Source organism: Rutilus rutilus (assembly GCF_951802725.1).
Source record: "Rutilus rutilus genome assembly, chromosome: 1".
NCBI classification, from domain to species: Eukaryota; Metazoa; Chordata; class Actinopteri; order Cypriniformes; family Leuciscidae; genus Rutilus; species Rutilus rutilus.
Window position 1 is genome coordinate 12,162,353 of NC_140209.1, and position 18,564 is coordinate 12,180,916.

The following is an 18,564-nucleotide window of genomic DNA, read 5'->3' on the forward strand; positions in this document are numbered from 1 at the left end:
TTTGCGTTTCCATCACTCGTTTCTGATGCGATACTTCAAAATATGCATAAAAACAGGGTGATGGAAACATAGCTAATGAGAGGATAAATATATGTTTGTATTGATTTGTGTGGAACGGTTCATTTTAAAGCACTTTGTTCAGTGTCAAACATAATACTTCTTTATGGACTTGGTTGGTTTCTGGACGCCACTGTACAGTTCAGCTCACTTTCTGATCCAGAGCTTTTCAAAGTCAACACAGTTTTACACCAGAGATCTTTCTGATCGCTTCTTCAGCTGTATCATAGAGTCAGGACTAAACACTCAGTTGATGAGATCAGAGGAAGTAACCAACCAGAGGAGGAGCTGATGATGTTTAAAAGGAAGTATAACTATATATAATGAAGAGAAAGACTGACAGAAACACAAAATGGCTGATAAGTGTGATCTGTGTCTGCTGGGACTGATCATTCTCTCTTCACTTCTCACAGGTAAAGAAATCTGTATTTTCTCTAAAGACATTTAGTGGAATTAGTCTGGAAAGAGTTCATTTGAACATGCTCAGTTTATTCTTGCACACATTCATGTTGTGATCTCAGAGTTGTGTATTGATACACACAGATCATACTGTATTATTCCTGATACTGGACATAGTGTCACTCAAACATCTGATGATGAAGAATTATCTTCATATTAAGAGTGTAAGGGTGGATTTCCTGCAGGGGTTCAGTCTGCGAGACTGCCGAATGACTAAAGAAAAGTTGTCAGCAAGATTGTAGTAAACTGTACATTTCTTGTCTATTCCACCCACTGCTACTTATACCATCGACGTAAATAAGCGCAGTTACAATATATTAATATGTGGGAGAGCATTGCTATAGAGAGTGACGATAATGTATTGCAATAGATAGCACTATTATACTATATATCAAGTCAATACCAAATCAAAACTATTTAGCACATTATTTGTAATTGAAAAGGTTTAATGACAAAATATGGTTATAGTTATACTTTCCTTAGAGAGAGAGAGAGAGAGAGAGAGAGAGAGAGAGAGAGAGAGAGAGAGAGAAAGAAAATAGGATAAATGGATAAATGGATAAACCAAATCAAACTGCCGCTTTAAGGAGGAGTAAGAAGTACCCTGACTGCACCTCCATTCTCTGACTTCTGGAAAAGTCACACAAAAACTTAACTGGGCTGAACACTTGTTGTGTTAGAACATCATGTGCATTTGATAGTAAGTTTAAAATAAATAATGAGCTGAATTTAGTAAGTAGTTAACAGTTAATGAATTATGATTGGGCCCTCTCACCCAGTCAACACGTTGATCTCACAGTGATCTCTCCATATGATTACAATGTGAGTCACAGTGAGCTAAAATGTAAACTCATAGTGCACTCACTGTGTGCTCATACTATGATCACAATGTGAGGTCACCCAAGATAGAAATCTTATTGGACATGGACGCCAACTTCACTCAGATGTCAAATTTTGGTTGAAAATGAAAACTGGGTTGACATCTAAACATTTGTTTGATGTCAGGCTCTAACTTCATTAAATATCCCCACAAACAGCATTTCCAGCTTCACTTATTACTAAACCGATTTACATCTGTCATATGTGTACAAAAGTCCTTATTAAGATTAACAGAGGTTTAGATGATGATGATTTATTAATAATAATAGTTTGGTTTGATGTCATCATTATGATGATCATTATGATGCTTTGGTTGGGCAGTTTGACTCTTGATGTTTAAAGGGTAACTCTTGCCAAAATGCAACCTAGGGTCTTTTTGTTAATATACCCAAGGCAAACTTTCGTTCAAAAGCATAATTAGAATAGAAACGGTACTTTTAAGTTTGACCGTATTTTCGTTTTTCGGTCAAATTGCCAAAAATAGTATTTTAAAAACACTAAGAAGGCTCGACACAACATGAAACTTTGCTTGAAGTATCACCAGGGGCTCTACACATGAAATGGAGCATTGAGAACATTATTTGTGTGAGAGTTTACTAAAAATAAAGGTTTTGAACAACTCACTGTAGCTGTGTCTGCCGGCATTTTGACAGTCAAAAATAGTCGATCTCCGAATGCAACGTAACGTGATTCGTTCATTTTATGTTGACCACGCATGCGCAAAATCCTATGGGTTCTGTACCGGAAAGAGAAATGATTAGTTCATCTCTTGAATGAACCAGTCTGATTCTTCTGAGTCTTTCGTTCTTTTGACACCTGACGTGATGTGACAGCGCCGGACACATAAATGAGTTAATAATTCCCAAACTTTCTTATAAACAAGCATGCAGTCAGTTTTTTTAACAGTTACATGCTGCGTTTTTGGTCTCAATCTCAATTTCTTATAGCTTTCTTACTGTCATGATTCTCATTGAAGCAGAGGTGGTAGTCGGATCTAAATGCAGCAGTAGACTTTAATTGACTCAGAACAGGATAAACTCAGAACGGGAATCAGGTACACGAACACAGAACCTACATACAATAACTGACAACCAACAAGAGAGCACCCAGGGTTTAAATACACAGATACCATACAAACTAACAAGACAGCACACCTGAAACAAGGGAACTAATAATTAAGCAAACTAGAAATAATTGAATACAATAAACACCGGCAGAATCAAGGAAACTGAACGAAATAAAACAAAATCCAAACACAAACAAAAACAGACCCTGGTCATCACATAATTCCCCCCTTCCGGAAGGCGTGACCTCATGCCGTTCAAGACCAAGACGATGACCTGGGAGGGGAGGGTGGGCGTCCTGGAGTCCCTGACAGAGTAGCTAGGGACCATGGATTCCAGGACGGCATCGAAGCGGGTGGCCATGGTGGAGCAGGTCGTGCGGGCGGCCACGGCGAAGCAGGTCGTGCGGGCGGCCACGGCGGAGCAGACTCAGACGGAAGCCCTGTCGGCGCAAACTCAGACGGAGACCAGGGTGGCACAGACTCAGACGGGGACCAGGGTGGAGCAGACTCAGACGGGGACCAGGGTGGAGCAGACTCAGACGGGGACCAGGGTGGAGCAGACTCAGACGGGGACCAGGGCATATGAAGCACAGAACTGGACGGGGCCAGCAACCTAGGAAGTTCAGGCGGCAAAGGAAGTTCAGACGACACAGGAAGTTCAGGCGACACAGGAAGCTCAGGCATATAAAGCCGTGCAAGGGTCCATGTAGGCGCCGCCTCCATGACCCTCTTAGGGTGCCTACTGCCCCCCCCCCCCCCCCAAAAAAAAGGGGGGGGGGGGGCGAGGCGCAGGGGAACGCCCTCCGGAACCAATCGAGCCGAGCGAGTCCTCCTCTTCTTCCTCCTACGTCGGCGAAGGCGCACCGCTGGGAATGGTGGCTCAGACAACTGGGCAGGGCTGGACTCAGACAACTGGGCAGGGCTGGATTCAGACAACTGGGCAGTGCAGACGCGATGAGCGGGCTCGGCTGTGCAGACGCGATGAGCGGAATCAGCGGGACCCTTTTGAAGCGTTGGCTCAATGGGACTCATTTCTAGCGCTAGTTCGGCGGAAGCCTCTTGCGGCGTTTGTTCAGCGGACCTCTCATGAAGCGCTGGTTCGACGGAGAACATGTGTAAAGCTGGATCAATGGGACTCACGTGAAGTGCTGACTCGGCAGAGCACGTGAGAAGCACTGGTTCAATGAAGCCCACATGAAGCACCTGTACCTCATCCGCTAAGCCCACTGCAAACGACGAACCGCTCATAGAAAGAGCCCACTCGATATACTGAACCAGAGTCCCGTTAGGCTCAGGCATCGACGAATAGAGGGGCTCGGACAGTCCTCTACGGAAAAACAGCATCAAACAGACCTCATCCAAGGGAGTCTGATAAGCCAGTTCCAGAAAGTCCGTCACATAGTCCTCGATGGGTTGATTCCCCTGACGGAGACGCATGGTCACTGCTACAGGATGCATAACGGGGTCCTGGGAACTACCTGCTAGATCCGTTGTGGTGGTCAGTTATTCTGTCATGATTCTCATTGAAGCAGAGGTGGTAGTCGGATCTAAATGCAGCAGTAGACTTTAATTGACTCAGAACAGGATAAACTCAGAACGGGAAACAGGTACATGCACACAGAACCTACATACAATAACTGACAACCAACAAGAGAGCAACCCAGGGTTTAAATACACAGAGGGGATCAGGGAACGAGACACAGCTGGGGCAAATGAGAACAACGAGAAGTACCATACAAACTAACAAGACAGCACACCTGAAACAAGGGAACTAATAATTAAGCAAACTAGAAATAATTGAATACAATAAACACTGGCAGAATCAAGGAAACTGAACGAAATAAAACAAAATCCAAACACAAACATAACAAAAACAGACCCTGGTCATCACATTTACTTCTTTCAATACAAATTTTTTTGAATTTCTATCATGATGGTTCTTCTCCATATGAATGTACCAACAGAGTTGGTAATTTAAACTTTATCTATGATGGGGAAAATCACTTACAGTATATCACAATACAGTATATATAGCCTAATAACAACATACAGTTGCATGACATAAAACTGAATGACTCGAACCCCAGAGATAGATGACTCGAACCCCAGAGAACTAATCAATTCTGTATCCTTGCATTGCAATTTTTTTCTTATTCTAAATGTGATCGACATTTGATGTGTTTGATGGCTATTGACATGTAACATGTTAAAGGAACCGTATGTAAGAAATGTATTTCAATTAATCATAAAATGGCCCTGATATGTCACTAGACATTAAGAAATCATGTTCATTTCAAATACTTATATCACTGACAACATTAGTCCGGCCAGGATATTGTCATTATCAGTGTTGGGTAAGTTACTTTAAAAAAGTAATTAGTTATAGTTACTAGTTACTTCTCACAAAAAGTAACTGCGTTAGAAACTGAATTACATCATTACAAAATTAACTAATTACCAGGGAAAGTAACTATTGCGTTACTTAAAAAAGAAAAGTAAAAAAAAAAGAAGAAAAAGTTTAACAAACACACACACCAGAGAAAAAACTTTGCAGCTCATTTGGCTGAGAGAGAGCCTACTCGGATGAAAACCACTTCAGTGATCTCAATTATAGTAACGCCGTATTTTTATTGACAGTAGCGGTAACGGCGTTGTAACGGAGGAAATAGTAATTCGTTTGATTACTCGTTACTGAAAAAAATAACGCTGTTTATTTATAACGCCGTTATTCCCATCACTGGTCATTATAAAAGTGAAGTTGCAGCCCTCAACTGATGTTGATATTGTCATGTTGTGTTTTGGCCTGATGCGCCGCCCTCCACCTATCTACCTATCACAAAGTCAGTAGTGTTGCGGCATCCGGGTTGCCAGCTCTGCTCTAGTTACCACAGCTGCAGCTACAAACGTGTTGGAAAAAAAATTCTAACGTTACGAAACCTAAAAGACCTCGTTATGAATCCAAATACGTCGTGATAAAGTCCAAAATAAATCAAGGATTTGTATAGGAGATGCCTTTGAAAGATGGAGACGGCTGAAACCGGAGAAGAATTTGAAGACAGACGCCAATGTTGCTAATTTTCTCCTGGACAGGTAAGATTCATCTATGTTTGGCTAACTTGCACTTAATGTAAATGGACATTTCAAATATTCATGACAGTCGAACAAAGTTATGCATGTTCGTGCAAAGTAACGTTACGTTAACGCATATGGAGGAGGTGTGTCATCGAATTGAAAAGGTAAGGAATTGTTTGGGAAATAAAAATGGCGAGTTGTCATTGCTAACATTAGCATTATCAGAGCCCGTTTCTCTGTCATTATGCTGAGACGCTGAACTTACTGTGTAGGATTTGTCACTTGCCATTGGAAGCTCCTTGTAGCAGCCTACGTTCATGCTGGATCCTGCAGCATAACTGGCAACCTCGAGTCGGGGTGAGGTGGAGGGGATACACTAGCTAGACCTTTAGCGCGGCCACCGAAAGAAACAAAGAGCTGTTCTGACTGTCTGAAGGCAGCAGAACGTACAACGTAAATTCTCATCGCCCTGACCGGGCAAAGGAGATTCACGTCATTCTCGCTGTCAGACCCAGGGAGAGCTGACAGGGAAATAACTTGCGCTCTAAAAGGGGTGGCAAGCACCTTGGGGACATAGCCATGTCTCGGTTTGAGGATGACTTTGGAGTCATTAGGCCCAAACTTAAGGCACGTGGCGCTCACAGAGAGCGCGTGCAGGTCACCCACCCGTTTGACTGAGGAGAGAGCCATCAGGAAAACGGTTTTAAGCGAGAGATACCTTAGATCCATAGACTGTAGTGGTTCAAAGGGGTTACCTTTCATGACCTCTAGGACCGTGGAAAGGTCCCATACGGGAACCGAAAGGGGTCAAGGAGGGTTCCTACCCAGTGACTGGCCATGCGTTGGTTTTATAAACGCAGCTATGGCTGATACATACACTTTGAGCGTGGAGGGGGACCTGCCCTCATCCAAAAGCTCTTGTAGGAAGGAGAGAACCTCCATCACCCCACAGTATTGTGGATCCAAGTTTCGAGCCGAGCACCAGCCAGAGAACACTGACCATTTGGAAGCATAGAGCCGTCTAGTAGAGGGCACTCTAGCCTGTGTAATCGTGTTTAACACTCCTACTGGGAGGTCAACAGGTATCCATTGATAGCCCATACATGCAGGGCCCAAAGCTCGGGGCGTGGATGCCAAAACGCGCCCTTGGCCTGAGAGAGAAGATCCTTCCTCACCGGAATCGGCCATGGGGCCGTGCTCATTAACTGCATCAGCTCCAGGAACCAAACTTGGTTCCTCCAAAGTGGTGCTACGAGGAGCACAGAGCATTTGTTCTCCCTGATTCGTTTGATTACCTGTGGTAACAACGTAATTGGGGAAAAAGCATAGAGCGGGCAGCTGGGCCAGTTGTGGGCCAGCGCATCCCTGTTCTTTGCTCATTGGGCAATGAGCATTGTCTAGCGACGCGAAGAGGTCGACTTCCGCTCTGCCGAAGGTGTCCCACAGTAACTGGACTACCTGAGGGTGAAGGGACCATTCCCCTGGGGGAACGTTGTCCCTGGACAGCATGTCTGGACCCACGTTCAGACAGCCTGGCACATGCGCCGCTCTCAGAGAGTGCAGGTTGTGCTGAGACCACACAAGGAGGCGTTCCGCCAAATGTGTGAAGGTTCCCTGATATAAGACAGCCCTGGCGGTTTATATAGGACTCCACCGACATGTTGTCCGTGCGGACTAAGACGTGGTGGCCCTTTAAGAGGGGAAGAAAATACCCCAAAGCGTTCTCGACCGCTTTCATCTCCAGACAGTTTATGTGTAAGCACTTCTCTTGGCCTGACCACAGGCCAAACGTCGGCCTGCCCTCGTAGAGGGCGCCCCAACCTGAGTTGACCGTTCCCAGACCGTTCCCAGATCTACGCCTGACTGATACCAGTTGGTCGCCTTCCAGGGCTCCAGAGCTATAACACGGTTCTGGGTTACCTTGAGGCGTGCATGACCGGGACGCGCGTCTTCAACCAGTGCTGAAGTGGGCGCATGTGAAGCAAGCCCAGCCGAAGCACTGCTGAGGCTGAGACCATGAGGCCTAGCATCCTCTGAAAATTTTTGAGAGGAGTGACATTGCCAACCTTGAATGACGCCGCCAGGCACTGTATTCGCAGAGCGCGCTGTGACGTAAGCTGTGCTGTCATTGACACTGAGTCCAAATCTGTTCCCAAGTCAAGTCAAGTCAAGTCTATTTTAATATACACGTAGATAATCAAAATAATGCGTTAGGGGCTGCGTTTACAGATTTATTCAACTCCTTTGGGGTCAAGCAAAACGTTACCGGACCAACTCATCGTTTTAATCATACACTCGATTTAATTATATGACATGGAACCGATCCAACCGATATAGATATCATTCCACAAAGTGATGATGTCACTGACCATTACATGGTAACTTGCATATTACGTACTCCTGTAATATATCATGCTGGCGCCGCGTTATCGATCAGGCAGAACAATCGTTCCATCCACCATAGATAATTTTTCAAATAGCTTATCTGATCTGTCTCAGCTGCTCAGTGAACCCAAAAAAGCAGATGAACTAGAGGAATTAACTAGCACTATGAGCACCATTCTCTCTGGAAAATTGGATATTGTCGCACCCATTAGATTAAAAAAGGTCAGAGAGAAAAGTAAAGCACCATGGTACAATAATACTATGCATGTTTTAAAGAGAGAAACCCGTAATTTAGAGCGTAAATGGAAACAAACTAATTTAAAGGTATTTAGAATTGCGTGGAAAGACAGTATGTTACGTTATAAAAAGGCCCTAAAAGCGGCCAGGGCTGAGCACCTCCGCAAACTAATAGAAAACAACCAAAACAATCCTAGGTTTTTATTTAACACCGTGGCTAGACTAACAAATAAACAGATGTCACCTGAACAAAATATTCCGTCACAGTTTAGTAGTAATGATTTCATGAAGTTTTTCACTGAGAAAATAGAAAACATCAGAACCACAATTGTAAACGTTCAATCTTCGATCGCGCCTTATAATTCAGCCTCAATTATCACACCGCAAGAACAATTACAGTGCTTTACATCTATAGAACAAATAGAGTTAAATAAACTTATCACTTCATCTAAAACAACAACATGTTCATTAGATCCTATACCTACTAAACTATTGAAAGAAGTGCTACCGATAGTGCAAGAGCCTCTTCTCAATATTATTAACTCATCTTTATCTTTAGGTCATGTTCCAAGAACATTTAAACTGGCAATTATAAAACCTCTCATTAAGAAACCACAATTAGACCCACATAATCTAGCAAATTATAGACCCATTTCAAATCTTCCTTTTATGTCTAAAATACTAGAAAAAGTTGTGTCCGCTCAACTGGGCTCTTTCTTGCAAGAAAATGACATCTATTAAAAAAGTTTCAGTCTGGATTCAGGCCGCATCATAGCACTGAAACTGCGCTCGTTAAAATCACAAATGATTTACTTTTAGCTTCTGACCAAGGCTGTATCTCAATACTAGTTTTACTTGATCTTAGTGCTGCGTTCGATACTATAGATCACACAATACTCTTAGATCGACTACAAAATTATACTGGTGTTTAAGGACAAGCATTAAGCTGGTTCAGATCATACCTATCTGACCGCTACCATTTTGTCTATTTAAATGGAGAAAAATCGATCATAACTCCAGTAAACTATGGAGTGCCGCAGGGATCTGTGTTAGGCCCTCTATTATTCTCAATATATATGCTGCCACTTAGAATTATATAGAATATTATAAGGAAACATGGAATTAGTTTCCATTGTTATGCTGATGACACTCAAATCTATATTTCATCACGGCCGGATGAAAACGCTAAATTATCCAAATTGACAGAGTGCATTAAAGATATAAAAGATTGGATGACGCGCAATTTTCTTTTATTAAATCCAGACAAGACAGAGGTAATACTTATCGGTTTAAAAAACCGCCTACAAAACCTCGCTCACTACAACTTTAATATAGTAGGATGTCCTGTTACTTTATCCTCTACAGTAAAAGACCTGGGGTCTCATTTATAAAACTGTGCGTAGGAACCTTACTAAAAGTGTACGTGCGCCCGAAAGCCAAAAATGGCGTACGCAAAGAAATATTCAGATTTATAAAACCGTTCGTACGCCAGAACCTGCGCAGAATTCACTTTATAAATCCCAGTCATCGGAAGATTGTGCGCACATGCGTCTCCTCCCCGAAATAACCATATATGGAGCTTACAACGCCTCGTTTTACTATGCAGATCCTCATCTGCATATCATTTGCATATGATTATTCATCCACGTGATAACGTTTAACGGTACAAGACACATTACATTAATAAAAATCATGTAGTTGCCTATCCTTGCCTTGTTTTTGAATACATAAATCAAATAGTGTAAAATACATTTCAGAAAAAGTTTTTCTCAATCTTTTCCACTGGCCGAATTGTATTTTTAATTGATTTATATTTTTAATGGAAACAGATAGGCCTTGGGCATTATTTGCACGAAACTATTTTCTCAGACAATCTGGTATTATCATGATAAGCAATTATCTCTGTGGTTAAAACATTAAAACAGCACGCCACAGGAAAAGTGTTCAAAAACATCGCATCCACAACAAATATTTCTATTGACTGAATTTGAATATAAAAATGTTGTAACTTCTCAGTATTTCATGTTTAAGTGTTTAACTCCATTAATTTGAATGGCATATTTAATCTAAATGTTTATATCAGAAGTAAAACATAGTTTAAATCATTATTTTATTTATTTAAACTGTTATTTGCGTCAGTTTCACTAAACGGCCCAACGCGCTCGCTGGCGCGGACATTTAAGAAGGGATGGATATTTGCTTCAAGTGACAGGCTTGGTGAGTGAAATTATATTTGTATTATCTTTCTGTATATGTTTAATTTTCTTTAGATTTTCTGTCTAAAAGTGACCAAAAAGACACTTAACTCCAGCTCACCATCGGTGTCACCAATTCCCTTTGTCTCCAGAATGTGCGTACGCACGGCTCAACGTTTGCTTAAAGGTGCGAACATTCTCCCGTCAAGTTTGTTTTTTATAGATCACAACCTTTGCGTGGGAACTGGCGTACGTACGTTTCCAGCCCCGTTTTGTGCGTACGCACGCTTTATAAATGAGACCCCTGGGTGTTATACTAGACTGCAACTTGTCTTTTGAAAATCATATTTCATATGATACAAGAACAGCCTTTTTCAGCCTTAGAAACATTGCTAAGCTACTGCTAAGCTAATATGCTATCAGTTTCTGATGCAGAAAAGTTAGTTAATGCGTTCATGACCTCGAGACTAGATTACTGTAATGCTTTATTAGCTGGTTGTCCTGCATCCTTAATAAACAAGCTACAGTTAGTCCAAAATGCAGCCGCCAGAGTTCTTACTAGATCAAGAAAATATGATCATATAACACCGATTTTAACATCGCTACATTGGTTACCTATAAAGTCCTGTATTAATTACAAGGTATTGCTACTGACTTATAAAGCCCTAAACGGCTTAGCTCCAGTCTATTTAACGGATCTTCTATCGCCCTACAATCCATCGCGCTCTTTAAGATCACTAAATTCGAGGCTTTTGGTCATACCTAGGATATCCAGATCCACCAAAGGAGGGAGGGCGTTTTCATATTTAGCTCCACAACTCTGGAATAGCCTTCCTGATACTGTTCGTTGCTCAGACTCGCTCTCCCAGTTTAAAACTAGATTAAAGGGATAGTTCGCCCAAAAATGATATTTAAGCCATGATTTACTCACCCTCAAGCCGTTCGAGATGTATATGTCAATCTTTTTTCAGACGAACACATTTTCAGTTATTTTAGAAAATGTCTTAGATCTTTCAGTGGTTATAATGTGAAGCAATGGGGTCCAGCTGCTTCAAGACCGAAAATGTGCACGCATCCTTCACAAAAGTAATCCATCCGGCTCCAGGGGGATAAACGAAGGCCTTCCGAGGGTAATCCGTGCGGTTTTGTCGTAAAAATATACATATTTAAAACTTTATAAACGAAAATAACTGGCTTCCGGTGGCGGTCGGCGCGCGTTCATGGAGATGGAAGCGTCGTGACGTAGAACGAACGTGACAGCGCAGCCAGAGAGCAGAGCAAAACAAAACTCTACGTTCGTTCTACGTCACGACGCTTCCTACGCTACGTCCTACGTCATATGCCAGCATCCATCTCCGTGAACGCGCGTCGACCGCGACCGGAAGCCAGTTATTTTCGTTTATAAAGTTTTAAATATGTATATTTTTTACGACAAAACCGCACGGATTACCCTCGGAAGGCCTTCGTTTATCCCCCTGGAGCCGGATGGATTTCTTTTGTGAAGGATGCATGCTCATTTGCGGACTTCAACGAGCTGGACCCCATTGCTTCACATTCTAACCACTGAAAGATCTAAGACATTTTCTAAAATAACTGAAAATGTGTTCGTCTGAAAAAAGATTGACATATACATCTCGAACGGCTTGAGGGTGAGTAAATCATGGGCTAAATATCATTTTTGGGCGAACTATCCCTTTAAAGATGCATCTCTTCAGTCAGGCATTCATATAATATTTTTAATCTTACAGTTAAATCCGGTCTCTAGTTCATAAATGCCAGAGGAGAACTGGCCCCCCGACTGAGCCTGGGTTCTCCCAAGGTTTTTTTTCTCCATTGGGTGACGTGATGGAGTTCTAGGTCACCGTCAGGTCACTTGATGGAGTTTTTCGGTTCCTTGCCACTGTTGCCTTTGGCTTGCTCAGTTGGGGATATTTTGGTAATATTAATTTATTTTTATCAATCAATAAATTCCACTAGAAACAAACCTTGTTGTATTATTTTAATTTAAAACTGTGAAGTTGCTTTGATACAATTTGTATTGTGAAAAGCGCTATACAAATATACTTGACTTGACTTGACTTGAAACACAAGCGGCCTGAGCCGATTTTATTGATGTGGGCCCTGAATGAGTGAGTGTCACTGAACGGTCCGTGCTTATGTGTAGGGGTGAGCACTGGGAAGTGGGCACAATTCCTACATTTATAACACTTTCGGCGTGAGCCGGACAAACAGACATAATGCTCTTTTTGAGATTTATCTGGGTCGTTGTGAAAATGGCGTTTGGGTACAGGCGAGCGGCTTGTATAACGGGCTCGTTGGCTGCAAAATACACTCCGAAATGGGAACTGCGAGAGCGAAGCATGCTGCTTTCGATGGCAGCAGGACTCGACCTTCGTCGTCTTCTCAGAGTGGTCAGGAAGACTTGGGAGGCTCAGGATTCTGCGCAATCTTGGGCCTGGGTCCCCGGGTGGGAGGCGGCCTACGGCGGCTCGAGGAGTGCGAGCGCTGATGAGAGTCCCTGGGCTGACGGCTCTGTGAAGCTGGCGGTGGAGGCGGTGAGGGCACTGTGTTCCGGCCAGGCGGCTGCTTTTTAGAGCGACCTGTCGTGGAACTCGAGCGCCTGGAATGAAGTGTCGCATGGCCTGCGATGTCTTCTGTACCTCCGAGTAGCGCTCAGCAAAGCTTTTTACAGATGGGCCAAAGAGACTGGAAGGAGACAGGGACGCGTCGAGGAAGGTGGTTCTGTCGGAGTCCTTCATCTCTGACAGCGTGAGCCACAAGTGTCTCTCTGTGACTGTGAGAGACGCCATATTCCTCCCAATGGCCTGTGCAGCAGACTTGGTGGCTCGTAGAGCTAAGTCCATGGCGCTTCTGAGATCCGTGAAGCTTTCAGGATCCGGGCCCGCCTCATCCATAGAGCGGAGAAAGTTGGCCTAATAAATTTGAAGCACAGCCATGAATTGCAGCGCTGAAGCGGCCTGACCGGTGGCGGCATAAGCGCGACCAATGAGGGCCGAAGTAGTCCGGCAGGCTTTAGAGGGCAAAGCAGCCTTTGACTGCCATGCGGCGGACGGCGGGCAAAGGTGCGTCGCCACAGCTTCCTCGACGGGAGGAATGGAATGGTAGCCTTTGTCTTTCGCGCTGTCAACAGTAGAGAGCGTCGAAGAGACAGAAGTCCGCAGCCTAGCCGAAAATGACGCCTTCCAACACTTAGATAGCTCCTCGTGCAGCTCAGGCAGGAAGGGAGCGGGCCTCGAGAGAGGCGTCGAGCGGTGTCCAGGGAGGAAGCAGCCATTAAGCCTGTTGGGCGCAGGCTCTTCTGGCAGCAACCAATCGAGGCTGAGGTCCTCCACGGCCTTAGTAAGGAGGCGGAGAAGTTCGGAGTGGATGCTGGCCCGTACTCCACTGGACTCTTGCAGCGAAGGGGCGGGGTCCGGAAACAACACTGGAAGACGACGCTAGACGCAAACCAGCCGGACACGCGCTCACGCGCGCCTCGCCTTTTACAGCATCTCACTGAAAGAGTACCAAGTCTTGCAAGTATTGATCTCTCTAACAGCTGATTCCTGGGCCCGGTTTTTCAAAAGTAATCCACTAGGATTTTGGATAACGGATTGGATCAAATCATGAAAATGGGTTTTTCAAAAGAAAAAACGGATTACATAATCGGATTAGATCACGTAATCCAATCTTGGTTTTGATCCGGATCAAACCTTTAGTTTGGGTTTTTCAGAACTTTTTTGTATGATTTGGATCACTTTGATCCAAAAAATCTGGATTAAACTGATCCCATCAGAAGGGTGGATTCAGCGTGGATTTCATGCCCAAAATGTAATGAAAACTTTAAAAATGTATCAAATAATACTATATTTGGATCATGCAGTATCTTACAAGATATCCTATTTATTCATAAGGTTTTAATTTTATTTGTTCATCCGTCAGGCTACAGTGATTAGGTAGGCTTTAACGTATTCAGCCTTTCAGTATAGGCCTACAGCAAAGTAGAAAGAGTTTGGCCTCATAAAATAATCCCCCAAACAGCTGTCAAAATTTACCAAAAACAATACATTTTATTCTGTCACTAATTGATATATGTATATTCATCACAATCGAAAATATTTTTGTTTTTAGAATATTTATTAGTGATGCATGCAATGATTACAGAATAACCAAAAAAATGCAAAGAATGGCAATCACTGATTTTTGAAATCCAAATCAGAAATAGTGTCTAACTATTGCGTCCCTTGTTGCACGTCCTGTTTGCTCGTTCTGGCAGAATGCAGGAGGCTGGTTAGGGTCTCCAAGGGGCTCAGGTGCATCATTGTCAGCACAGAGAGGGACATTGCGCTTAGTAGCGATGTTGTGCAGGACAATACAGGCAAGGGTTATGTTGCATGCTTTCTGTGGTTCCGCTCTCTGGTAGTTAAGGCATGCAAAGCGCCTCTTAAGAACTCCATTTAAACGCTCAATTGCACATCTTGCTCTGCAATGAGCAGTGTTGAAGCGTGCCTGCGCCGGTGTATTTGCTGTTAGAAAATGAGTCATCAGCCATGGTAGGAGTGGGTAGGCACTGTCTCCTAATATTATGCCATCCGGTCGGTTGGTTTGGAGGTCTCTATATAGAGCGCTCTCCCTCAGGATGCGTGCATCATGGACAGACCCAGGCCACTTGACAACGCAGTTGGTGATGATGAGGTCAGCATCACACACAAGTTGGACATTGATGCTGTGCCTCCCCTTTCTGTTTATAAACTCCCATTCATTCTCACGAGGTGCTTGTATATGCACATGTGTGCAGTCGATTGCTCCAATAGTATTGGGCATATTCCCCAAAAGAAAAAAGCTGCGCTTGGCCTGGGCAATCTGGTTGTCCTTTGGAAAAGAAACAAATTCATTGACCAGGCTGGCCAGTGCGATTGACACATCTCTCACCACATCACACACAGCTGATTTCACCACTCCCATATAGTCACCAACAACTTGATAGAAAGTCCCACATGCATAAAATCGGAGAGCAATGAGGTCAATCTGGTCTTCCACAGACAGACCGTGACTCCTTTGGGTTCTGTGTTGAAGTTTTGGCCTGAGAAGGTTCACAAGGTACTCTATATCAGCCTTCCCAATGCGAAACCGGACATACAGCTCCTCAGTGGTGTATTGCTCCAGTGGCTTGGTACGTTCAACATACACCCTTTGACGGTATCCTCTCCTGGCAAAGTGGTGGTGGCGGTGGACAACACTTCATTAGTTTTGGCTTGTGTTCAATTGAGGCAATTGGACCCAAGGCCTATAATTGATGAACAATGTTCACTATAGTAAAGCAACGGAACCATGGACTCAAGAAGCTGTAACTTCACTGCTGCTGAAACCAATGCACTACTAGAGGGTGTTCGGTGCCATTATGGAACAATAGTGGGAAGTTTTAATTCTGCTAAGGATACCAACAAAAAGAAAAATGATGTTTGGATTTTAATCACAGAAAATGTGAATGCCATAGGGTCTGGCCAGAGGAGGACCACAGACCAAATCAAATTGCGGTGGAAGAATCTTAAGGCCAGGGCAACAAAGGACCATGCTGAAGCCAAAAACCCACAAACAGGCAACAAGCCATTTAAGAGGGGAGATTACACAGATGTGGTCCTCGACATCATTGGAGGTGAGAAGTCGCAAGCTCTCCATGGTATTCAAGGTGTTGTAGGGGATGGCGAGCCTTGGATTGAGGAGGAGGAGGAGAATCTGCCAGTTCCTCCTGAGGCTGAACCAGAGAGCGTATTTATATTGAATCTCAGCTCTGTTCCTGAGGAAGAAGCTGGATCCTCATTGGTTGAGCCAGTGGTAGTTGCCACAGGATCTCAGAGGAAAGGCTTGAAGCGCCCTTCATCAAACAAAGATGATGATTACAAGGCACTTCTGCAAAAAGAGACTGAAAGGGCAGAAGCACAGCTTCGTCTGGCAGGGGAACAACTGACTCTGACCAAACTGCAGCAAACCAAGGCCAGACTTGAGATCCGCCTCCTAAAGGCTACGCTCAGACAAGCTGGTCTCTCCACATCAGATGAGGAAGTCTGAAATTATTGTGGAGTATTTGACATTAAGTCTTTTTTTTTATTCAATACATCTATATTTGAAACTTGTTATAAATATCCTCAATGTACAGTGTTTGTGTTGTAGGTCTCAGATGAGCGGACTGCTGGAAGAGGATGGGGTGGGGTTTTTCTTGTTTTTATATTTTTTTAAATGTGTGTGTTTTCATTTCAAATAAAAATAAACTTATATTGACCCCACACTGGCTATTCTACTTGTTGCTCTTTACATATCTATAGTTCTACATTGTGATTTCCTATCCTGTTTGAGCACTGGTTATCCAGATTTGGTGATCCTGAAAAGTTCCTATCCGGATCAGATTGATCCAATCCGATGATGCTTTGAAAAACTGGCTCAAAAGTAAGATGGATTACGTGATCACGGATCGCAAAAAAAAGGATTACTAAATCCGGATCAATTTTATCCGGATTAAACCTTTTGAAAAACCGGGCCCTGGTGTCTAGCTTTTAGGTCTGTGAATTAAGTTACCCTCTATCTTTCTTTCTTTCTTTCTTTCTTTCTTTCTTTCTTTCTTTCTTTCTTTCTTTCATGTCATTCATTCCGATCACGTTTCTTATGTTCTTGTTTGTTTAAATGTTTGTTTGTTTTTATTGTTTGCATTTTTACGTACGTTTATATTTGTATCTTATATAATCTCTAGTGTGTGCCATTTATTAAAATCCTTTTATACTTTTAACTGTCTCTGTGTTTGAAAATCCACCTTATAGGTCAATGAAATCAAAGATCTAAGCTACAAGCTCGATATTATAGACTACCTTGAGTAGTTTTTAATTCATAAACTCAGAAAGTTTGATGTTCGTGGCCAGAAGATAAAACTTTCTTGGAGTTGGTAAATACGGTAATACCGAAAATTGATAAAGTAAACATATATGCGATTTATGAATTATGACCATGAGTTATGATTATTAATATTTCCAAAATTCCCTATATCCTTGAGCTAATTCGCATTGACCCAGAGTGGTTTACGTTACAGATGTTAGAAAAACATCCCTATTATCTCTAGCCTTGGCTACCGTATATAGACCGCCTGGGCCTTACGCTGATTTCCTAAAAGAGTTTAAAGATTTTCTCTCAGACCTATTAGTCAATGTCGATAAAGCATTAATTGTTGGAGATTTTAATATACACGTAGATAATCAAAATGATGCGTTAGGGGCTGCGTTTACAGATTTATTCAACTCCTTTGGGGTCAAGCAAAACGTTACCGGACCAACTCATCATTTTAATCATACACTCGATTTAATTATATCACATGGAACCGATCCAACCGATATAGATATCATTCCACAAAGTGATGATGTCACTGATCATTACATGGTAACTTGCATATTACGTACTCCTGTAATATATCATGCTGCGCCGCGTTATCGACCAGGCAGAACAATCCTTCCATCCACCATAGATAATTTTTCAAATTACTTATCTGATCTGTCTCAGCTGCTCAGTGAACCCAAACAAACAGATGAACTAGAGTAATTAACTAGCACTATGAGCACCATTCTCTCTGGAAAATTGGATATTGTTGCACCCATTAGATTAAAAAAGGTCAGAGAGAAAAGTAAAGCACCATGGTACAACAATACTACGCATGTTCTAAAGAGAGAAACCTGTAATTTAGAGCGTAAATGGAAACAAACTAATTTAGAGGTCTTTAGAATCGCATGGAAAGACAGTATGTCACGTTATAAAAAGGCCCTAAAAGCGGCCAGGGCTGAGCACCTCCGCAAATTAATAGAAAACAACCAAAACAATGCTAGGTTTTTATTTAACACCGTGGCTAGACTAACAAATAAACAGATGTCACCTGAACAAAATATTCCGTTACAGTTTAGTAGTAATGATTTCATGAAGTTCTTCACTGAGAAAATAGAAAACATCAGAACCACAATTGTAAACGTTCAATCCTCAATCGCGCCTTATAATTCAGCCTCAATTATCACCCCGCAAGAACAATTACAGTGCTTTACAACTATAGAACAAAAAGAGTTAAATAAACGTATCACTTCATCTAAAAGAACAACATGTTTATTGGATCCTATACCCACTAAACTACTGAAAGAAGTGTTACCTATAGTGGAAGAGCCTCTCCTCAATATTATTAACTCGTCT

The 18,564-nt window shown here is 42.7% G+C and overlaps 2 protein-coding genes across 2 annotated transcripts in view; both read right to left on the reverse strand.

Annotated features, from left to right (window-relative positions):
• Nucleotides 1–18,564, reverse strand: part of LOC311287692 (uncharacterized protein) — a 412,610-nt gene that overhangs the window by 120,334 nt on the left and 273,712 nt on the right. The window lies entirely within an intron of this gene.
• LOC311297785 (putative nuclease HARBI1) lies at nt 13,284–15,683 on the reverse strand (the record flags this gene model as incomplete). Its single annotated transcript, XM_084420220.1, has 3 exons — nt 13,284–13,808; nt 14,584–15,559; nt 15,676–15,683. 3 exons carry the CDS (start codon nt 15,681–15,683, stop codon nt 13,284–13,286), a joined length of 1,509 nt encoding a protein of 502 aa, XP_084276346.1.